The sequence below is a fragment of the Lampetra fluviatilis genome, chromosome 75, assembly GCF_964198595.1.
Source record: "Lampetra fluviatilis chromosome 75, kcLamFluv1.1, whole genome shotgun sequence".
NCBI lineage: Eukaryota > Metazoa > Chordata > Hyperoartia > Petromyzontiformes > Petromyzontidae > Lampetra > Lampetra fluviatilis.
Genome location: NC_136349.1, coordinates 743,391 through 752,758, shown reverse-complemented (window position 1 = coordinate 752,758; position 9,368 = coordinate 743,391). Strand labels below are relative to the sequence as shown.

Sequence of the window (9,368 nt, the reverse complement as noted above, 5' to 3'; positions counted from 1 at the left end):
AGACACACACTGCTGCTACTGATGGGAGGAGGAGGATGGGGGACATAGACTCATCACCACACAGAGAGCCATAGACTCACCACCACACAGAGAGCCATAGACTCACCACCACACAGAGAGCCATAGACTCATCACCACACAGAGAGCCATAGACTCATCACCACACAGAGAGCCATAGACTCATCACCGAACACAGAGCCATAAACTCATCACCACACAGAGTCATAGACTCACCATCACACAGAGAGTCATAGACTCATGATCACACAGAGACCCATAGACTCACCACCACACAGAGACCCACAGACTCACCATCACACCGAGACCCATAGACTCATCACCACACAGAGACCCATAGACACACCATCACACAGAGACCCATAGACTCATCACCACACAGAGACCCATAGACTCATCACCACACAGAGACCCTTAGACTCATCACCACACAGAGACCCATAGACTCATCACCACACAGAGACCCATAGACTCACCATCACACAGAGACCCATAGACTCACCATCACACAGAGACCCATAGACTCATCACAACACAGAGACCCATAGACTCATCACCACACAGAGACCCATAGACTCATCACCACACAGAGACCCATAGACACACCATCACACAGAGACCCATAGACTCATCACCACACAGAGACCCATAGACTCATCACCACACAGAGACCCATAGACTCACCACCACACAGAGACCCACAGACTCACCATCACACAGAGACCCATAGACTCATCACCACACAGAGACCTATAGACACACCATCACACAGAGACCCATAGACTCATCACCACACAGAGACCCATATACTCATCACCACACAGAGACCCATAGACTCACCATCACACAGAGACCCATAGACTCACCATCACACAGAGACCCATAGACTCATCACCACACAGAGACCCATAGACTCATCACCACACAGAGACCCATAGATTCATCACCACACAGAGACCCATAGACTCATCACCACACAGAGACCCATAGACACACCATCACACAGAGACCCATAGACTCATCACCACACAGAGACCCATAGACTCATCACCACACAGAGACCCATAGACTCACCACCACACAGAGACCCACAGACTCACCATCACACAGAGACCCATAGACTCATCACCACACAGAGACCCATAGACTCACCACCACACAGAGACCCATAGACTCATCACCACACAGAGACCCATAGACTCACCATCACACAGAGACCCATAGACTCACCATCACACAGAGACCCATAGACTCATCACAACACAGAGACCCATAGACTCATCACCACACAGAGACCCATAGACTCATCACCACACAGAGACCCATAGACACACCATCACACAGAGACCCATAGACTCATCACCACACAGAGACCCATAGACTCATCACCACACAGAGACCCATAGACTCACCACCACACAGAGACCCACAGACTCACCATCACACAGAGACCCATAGACTCATCACCACACAGAGACCTATAGACACACCATCACACAGAGACCCATAGACTCATCACCACACAGAGACCCATATACTCATCACCACACAGAGACCCTTAGACTCATCACCACACAGAGACCCATAGACTCACCATCACACAGAGACCCATAGACTCACCATCACACAGAGACCCATAGACTCATCACCACACAGAGACCCATAGACTCATCACCACACAGAGACCCATAGATTCATCACCACACAGAGACCCATAGACTCATCACCACACAGAGACCCATAGACACACCATCACACAGAGACCCATAGACTCATCACCACACAGAGACCCATAGACTCATCACCACACAGAGACCCATAGACTCACCACCACACAGAGACCCACAGACTCACCATCACACAGAGACCCATAGACTCATCACCACACAGAGACCCATAGACTCACCACCACACAGAGACCCACAGACTCATCACCACACAGAGACCCATAGACTCACCATCACACAGAGACCCATAGACTCATCACCACACAGAGAGAGAGAGAGCCATAGACTCATGGTGGACTCAAACGAACGAATCGCTGACCGATGAGCGACACGGTGAGGATTCTCAGAGGCTCCGATTTGTCGGGGACATCCGCTCGCTCCGTGGAGTCGTCCTGAGCAGCAGCTCCGACGAGACGATGGTGGTTCTGGTGGTGGAGGAGGAGGTGGAGGAAGAGGAGGTGGAGGTGGTGGAGGAGGAACTGGACAGGAGTCATGGTCGAGACTCAAAGGCACACGGGCGAGTTGGAACTATCCAGAGAAAGGGGAGAGACGGGAACTTTATATCGGTAGGAGGAGGTGGAGGGAGAAGGTTGGAGGAGGTGGAGAGGGGAGGTTGGAGGAGTGGTGGTGCCAGACTAAAGGGGTGGAGAGATAAGATAGAGAAGGACACTGGGAGAGATTTGAGTGAGGGGGGAGGTGAGTAGAGGGGGGAATCTCGCGCAGAGAGAGAACCACAGACTCATCACACAGAGACTTATAGACTCATCACACAGATACCCATAGAATCATCACATAGAGAGCCATAGACTCACCACCACACAAAGGTTATAGACTCAGCACCGCACGGAGACTCATAGACTCACACAAAGACACCCATAGATGCATCACACAGAGACACATAGCCTCACCACACAGAGACCCATAGAATCATCCCACAGAGACCCATAGACTCATCACACAGAGACCCATAGACTCACCACACAGAGACCCATAGAATAATCCCACAGAGACCCATAGACTCATCACACAGAGACCCACAGACTCACCACACAGAGACCCATAGACTCGTCACACAGAGACCAATAGACTCATCACACAAAAACTCATAGACTCACCACATATAGACCCACAGACTCATCACACAAAGACTCATAGACTCACCACATATAGACCCATAGACTCATCACACAGAGACTCATAGACTCACCACACAGAGACCCATAGACTCATCACACATAGACCCATAGACTCACCACACAGAAACCCATAGACTCACCACACAGAGACCCATATACTCTTCACACAGAGACCCATATACTCATTACACAGATATCCATATAATCACCACACAGAGACCCATAGACTCACCACACAGAGACCCATAGACTCACCACACAGAGACCCATATACTCTTCAGACAGAGACCCATAGACTCATTACACAGATATCCATATACTCACCACACAGAGACCCATAAACTCACCACACAGAGACCCATAGACTCACCACACAGAGACCAATAGACTCATCACACGAAGACTCATAGACTCACCACATATAGACCCACAGACTCATCACACAAATACTCATAGACTCACCACACAGAGACCAATAGACTGATCACACAAAGACTCAGACTTACCACACAGAGACCCATATACTCTTCACACATAGACCCATAGACTCATTACACAGATATCCATATACTCACCACACAGAGACTCATAGAATCATCACACAGAGGCCCAGATGCCATGACTGTACTGCTGTGCCAGACTAGGTGCAGGAGGCAGAGGTCACGGGACACACCCAGCAGGTGCCATGGGTTGACTGCTGCTGTGCCAGGCTAGGTGCATGAGGAGGAGGTCACGGGACAGACCCAGCAGGTGCCATGGGCTGACTGCTGTGCCAGGCTAGGTGCAGGAGGTGGAGGTCACGGGACAGACCCTGCAGGTGCCATGGGCTGACTGCTGTGCCAGGCTAGGTGCATGAGGAGGTCACGAGACAGACTCAGCAGGTGCCATGGGCTGACTGCTGTGCCAGGCTAGGTGCAGGAGGTCATGGGACAGACCCTGCAGGTGCCATGGGTTGACTGCTGCTGTGCCAGGCTAGGTGCAGGAGGTGGAGGTCACGGGACAGACCCAGCAGGTGCCATGGGTTGACTGCTGCTGTGCCAGGCTAGGTGCAGGGAGAGGTCACGGGACAGACCCAGCAGATGCCATGGGTTGACTGCTGTGCCAGGCTAAGTGCAAGAGGCGGAGGTCACGGGACAGACCCAGCAAGTGCAATGGATTGACTGCTGTGCCAGGCTAGGTGCATGAGGAGGAGGTCACGGGACAGACCCAGCAGGTGCCATGGGCTGGCTGCTGCTGTGCCAGGCTAGGTGCAGGAGGCGGAGGTCACGGGACAGACCCAGCATTTGCCATGGGTTGACTGCTGCTGTGCCAGGCTAGGTGCAGGAGGTCACGGGACAGACCCAGCAGGTGCCATGGGTTGACTGCTGTGCCAGGCTAGGTGCAGGAGGTGGAGGTCATGGGACAGACCCTGCAGGTGCCATGGGTTGACTGCTGTGCCAGGCTAGGTGCAGGAGGAGGTCACGGGACAGACCCAGCAGGTGCCATGGGCTGACTCCTGCTGTGCCAGGCTAGGTGCAGGAGGCGGAGGTCACGGGACAGACCCAGCAGATGCCATGGGCTGACTTCTGTGCCAGGCTAGGTGCATGAGGAGGTCACGGGACAGACCCAGCAGGTGCCATCGGCAGACTGCTGCTGTGCCAGGCTAGGTGCAGGAGGCGGAGGTCACGGGACAGACCCAGCAGGTGCCATGGGCTGACTCCTGCTGTGCCAGGCTAGGTGCAGGTCACGGGACAGACCCAGCAGGTGCCATGGGTTGACTGCTGCTGTGCCAGCCTAGGTGCATGAGGAGGTCACGGGACAGACCCAGCAGGTGCCATGGGTTGACTGCTGTGCCAGGCTTCACCATGGTGAACTCAAATGAGTTCCTGGTGCAGTGTGCGTGTTAGACAAAGCTCCTCCGTGTAGCCTCTAGCAGGGCTGTCAGGGCAAGTGCAGTGTCAGTAGTAGCAGCAGCAGCAGAGACTATGAAGGCCGACATTGTGGCACACAAAGACACACATAGATTCTAAGAGATACAAAGACACACACAGAGACACACAGACACACATACACACACATACAACAACAACCGCCATTCGCCACTAAGTGGCGGTGACGTCACCACGACTCTTGTGCCAGCCCCCCCACACCACACACCCCACCCCACCCCCCACACAAACCTCACCAGAGGGAATCGATTCGAATAATCGTCATCTACGGCAAACTCCTTTGTTGTTGCTGCTGCTATCGTCGCGAGCATCGATTCCATAACTTTGTATATTTTATCTCGAAGGAATCGATTTCCCTCAATTCTCTGTAGACTCAGATGGCGGAGAAATCGTTTTGCGAATCGATGCAAACGATTCCGTCCTCCCACATTATTTGGAATCTATTTTTGGCTTGGTTCTTGGCTTTCTGTGAGTATTTTAAAAACCTCCGTCTCGAGTAATTTAGCGATCGTCTTTTTGTAACTCAAACAAACAAGTAACTCATCCGAGGTGGGGAGGGTTTGTTTCACGGCCTCGCGTCTTCGCCCAACTGCTTGTGGCTCCCTGAATTGCAGAGATCGAGCGGCTTATAGGCTCGAGCCTCGGTCTAGCCTAGATTTCTCCCCCGGGAAGCCGAGGCGAACCGAGGCGAATGGCGGAGACCGAGCAGCGTATAGGCCCAAGCCTCGGTGTTGACTAGATTTCTCCCCCGGGAGGCCGAGGCGGTCCCACCGTGAATCGTAGAGACCGAGGGGTTTATAGGCCCAAGCCTAGGTCTTGCCTAGATTTCTCCCCCGGGGGGGGGGGGGGGCCGAGGCGGGCGTGGGCCCACCCCACGCACCCCCCAAGCCCGATAGGAATCGCGATGTATTTCGTAGTCGGGATAAGCGGTTGCTTTTAGAATAAGTAGCGCGTATAGGTACGGGCGGTTTGAATACATAGTGCGGATGAGCGGGCGCGATTGGAATACGCAGTCCGCATTGGTGTCCGCCCATTGCAGATGAGCAAATAGTTTAGATTTTGATATTAGGAAGCCACTGTGAGCTATGGTGCACTTTTAAATCATCGTAATTTATATTGAAAAACTCGTTTATTGAGAAATGCTTGTTTATTCGTTGTCCTCCCTCGCCTCCAATTAGCACGGTTGGCTGTAAATGGTTGAGTGTATGAGTGAGTGGGTGAGTGAGTGAGTGGGTGAGTGAGTGAGTGGGTCAGTGAGTCTGTGGGTCAGTGAGTGTGAGTCAGTGAGTGTGAGTCAGTGAGTGTGAGTCAGTGAGTGTGAGTCAGTGAGTGTGAGTCAGTGAGTGTGAGTCAGTGAGTGTGTGGGTGGGTGGGTGAGTGTGTGGGTGGGTGAGTGTGTGGGTGGGTGAGTGTGTGGGTGGGTAAATGTGTGGGTGAATAGGTGGGTGAATTGAGTGGTTGAGGTGAGTGGGTGGGTGGATGAGTGAGGTGAGTGCGTAAATGGGTACGGTGAATGTGTGGGTGAGGTGAGATGAGTGGGTGTGGTGAGTGTGTGAGTTAGTGGTTGAGGTGAGCGGGTAGGTGAGTGGGTGAATGGGTAAATGGTTGTTGAGTGTGTTGGTAAGGGGGGAGTGGGTGAGGTGAGTGGGTGAGGTGAGTGGGTGAGGTGAGTGGGTGAGGTGAGTGGGTGAGGTGAGTGGGTGAGGTGAGTGGGTGAGGTGAGTGGGTGAGGTGAGTGTGGTTGGGTGAATGGGTGAGTGAGTGGATGAATGGGTGACTGAGTTAGTGACTGATAGAGAGGGCTAAACGAGCACGGCATGGGCTGGAGAAGAGAAAAACTGATGTGTGACGGGGTGAGTGTGTGAGTGGGTGGGTGAATGGGTGAGTTGAGTGGGCGAGTACGTGGGTGAGTGACTGAGTGAGAAGCGATGGACCAATGTGTGAGTCTTGTGTGTCGGGCAAAAACAACCCCCTACTTCCTCGGTGGTGCCGGATGGTATCGCTGTGGTGAGCAATGCCATGGGGAGAACAGCTAATTTGAAAATGGGCTCTACCCCTTCTTGGCACTTGTGGCCATCACAGTTGGCCAATGGCGGCTCTGAACGGGTGCGAGGGGACTGGTAACCCCTCCACCTTCAATGCAAGTACCACAAAAACGCGGGATAAATATCGTGCAAAGCTTGTGCCGGAGGCCCCGGGGGGACAGGCGTCCATGACGTATTCTTGCCAAACCCCATTTGGCGGAGCCAGGAGACTGAATCCTTACCCTCGGTTTTCCTCCAGAAACGGCAAAAAGCCACTGTGGGTGGCCACATGGAATGTCTGAGCGCTCGCTGCAGAGGAGAGGCTGCCACTCCTCTGTCGGGAGCTGGACAGGTGCCACCTGAATCTCTTGGGTATTCAGGAGGTCCGCTGGACCGGCTCTGGCTCCTACCACCATGAGGGGGTGGACAGTCCTCTACTCGGTGCAGGAGACTGCCAAACAATATGGTGTGGCTCTTCTTCGGTATTCAGGAGGTCCGGTGGACTGGCTCTGGCTCCTGCCACCATGAGGGGTGGACAGTCCTCTACTCGGTGCAGGAGGCTGCCAAACAATATGGTGTGGCTCTTCTTTGGTATTCAGGAGGTCCGGTGGACCGGCTCTGGCTCCTGCCACCATGAGGGGTGGACAGTCCTCTACTCGGTGCAGGAGACTGCCAAACAATATGGTGTGGCTCTTCTTTGGTATTCAGGAGGTCCGGTGGACCGGCTCTGGCTCCTGCCACCATGAGGGGTGGACAGTCCTCTAGTCGGTGCAGGAGGCTGCCAAACAATATGGTCTGGCTCTTCTTTGGTATTCAGAAGGTCCGGTGGACTGGCTCTGGCTCCTGCCACCATGAGGGGTGGACAGTCCTCTACTCGGTGCAGGAGACTGCCAAACAATATGGTGTGGCTCTTCTTCGGTATTCAGGAGGTCCGGTGGACTGGCTCTGGCTCCTGCCACCATGAGGGGTGGACAGTCCTCTACTCGGTGCAGGAGACTGCCAAACAATATGGTGTGGCTCTTCTTCGGTATTTAGGAGGTCCGGTGGACCGGTTCTGGCTCCGGCCACCATGAGGGGGTGGACAGTCTTCTACTCGGTGCAGGAGACTGCCAAACAATATGGTGTGGCTCTTCTTCGGTATTCAGGAGGTCCGGTGGACTGGCTCTGCTTCCAGTCACGAGGACTGAATGAGAGCTACGCAGAAAGAAAAAAAAAATAGCTTTCGCCACCGTTTTTCCATTCTGCTTCCATCCAGGTAGCGCAAAACCCACGGGCATGGAGCGGAGGCCTGCCGAGCGGCCCCCGGGCAACCGTCACGAGTGCGACCACTGCCCCTACGTGACGGACCGCGCGGGCCACATGGAGAAGCACCGCAGGACCCACACGGGCGAAAGGCCATTCGCTTGCCCCGTGTGCGACCGGCGCTTCACGCAGCCGTCGGCCCTCCGCAGCCACGAGAGAACTCACACCGGCGAGAGGCCGTTCGCTTGCGACCTCTGCCCCAAGTCGTTCGCCGTCTCCTCCACCCTGCGGATCCACGCCAGGACCCACACGGGCGAAAGGCCGTTCCGTTGCGACGTGTGCGGCAAGGCGTTCCCCGTGGCGTCCGCCCTGCGCATCCACGCGCGGGTCCACACTGGCGAACGGCCGTTCCACTGCGGGGTGTGCGGGCGGTCGTTCGCCCGGGCCTCCAACGCCCGCAATCACGCGAGGACGCACGCGGGAGACCGGCCGTTTCGCTGCGAGCGCTGCGACCGGGCATTCGCGCGCTCCTCGCACTTCGCGAACCACCTGAGGACGCACACGGGCGAGAGGCCGTTTGCGTGCCCCCGCTGCGGCCGCGCCTTCTCGCAGGCCTCCCACCTGAGCGTGCACGCTAGGACCCACACGGGGGAGAAGCCCTTCGCTTGCGAGCGTTGCGGCAAGGCGTTCGCCCGCTCGTCGGCGCGCAACGCCCACCGGAAGACTCACGCGCGGGAGGGCGAGGAGGCGGCGGCTGCGGCGGCGGTGGCGGTGGCGGTGGTGGTGGTGGGGGGGGAGGAGGAGACTGAGGAGGAGACTGAGGAGGAGGAGGAGGAGACGGAGGAGACGGAGGAGGAGGAGGAAGCAACGAGCCGGCCACCTCGCGTGAAACGGGAAGCGGGGGAAGAGGGAGGCTTTGAAACGTGGCCCGGAGTGGAGGTGAAACGGGAGGTGGAGGAGGAGGATGAGGATTCGGCTCTGGAATCCGACTGCCAGGTGAAAAGCGTCATCGTCAAGCAAGAGGTGAATTCGGACTCGGAGGGCGAGTGAGGGGATGCCACCACTGTGCAGTTGCGAGAAAGTCAAGAGGGGCTGCCGAAGGGAGTAGCAGTGTACAAACCGTGGCCCAGGAGTTGGAGGTGAAACGGGAAAATGATGAAGATTCCATTGCAGGACACAAGATCTCCAGGTCGATGGAGGCATCATCAAGCAGGAGCAGGAGAATTCAGACTCTGGAGGGCGAGAGAGACGGTGAACCCCACCGTGCAGTTACAGGAAAGTCAAGGGTGGCTG

General features: G+C 55.5%; 2 protein-coding genes across 2 annotated transcripts in view; one reads left to right on the top strand and one right to left on the bottom strand.

Moving 5' to 3' along the window:
- LOC144953370 (UDP-glucuronosyltransferase 3A1-like) overlaps nucleotides 1-2,296 on the bottom strand; it is a 56,311-nt gene extending 54,015 nt beyond the window's left edge. Inside the window, exon 1 of the mRNA XM_078883932.1 lies at nucleotides 2,065-2,296. Within this exon, the coding sequence (XP_078740058.1) occupies nucleotides 2,065-2,239 (175 nt within the window). The 5' untranslated portion in view covers nucleotides 2,240-2,296. The remainder of the gene's footprint in view (nucleotides 1-2,064) is intronic.
- A 2,930-nt stretch (nucleotides 2,297-5,226) lies between these two features.
- On the top strand, nucleotides 5,227-9,125 carry LOC144953369 (uncharacterized). Its single transcript, XM_078883931.1, has 2 exons — nucleotides 5,227-5,277; nucleotides 8,089-9,125. The coding sequence occupies exon 2, from the start codon at nucleotides 8,109-8,111 to the stop codon at nucleotides 9,123-9,125; it is 1,017 nt and encodes a 338-aa protein (XP_078740057.1). The 5' UTR covers nucleotides 5,227-5,277; nucleotides 8,089-8,108.
- Nucleotides 9,126-9,368: the final 243 nt, after the last annotated feature.

What these genes read in the sequence shown, in the direction of transcription:
- LOC144953369 (XM_078883931.1), top strand. Translation starts at nt 8,109, where the DNA reads ATGGAGCGGAGGCCTGCCGAGCGGCCCCCGGGCAACCGTCACGAGTGC.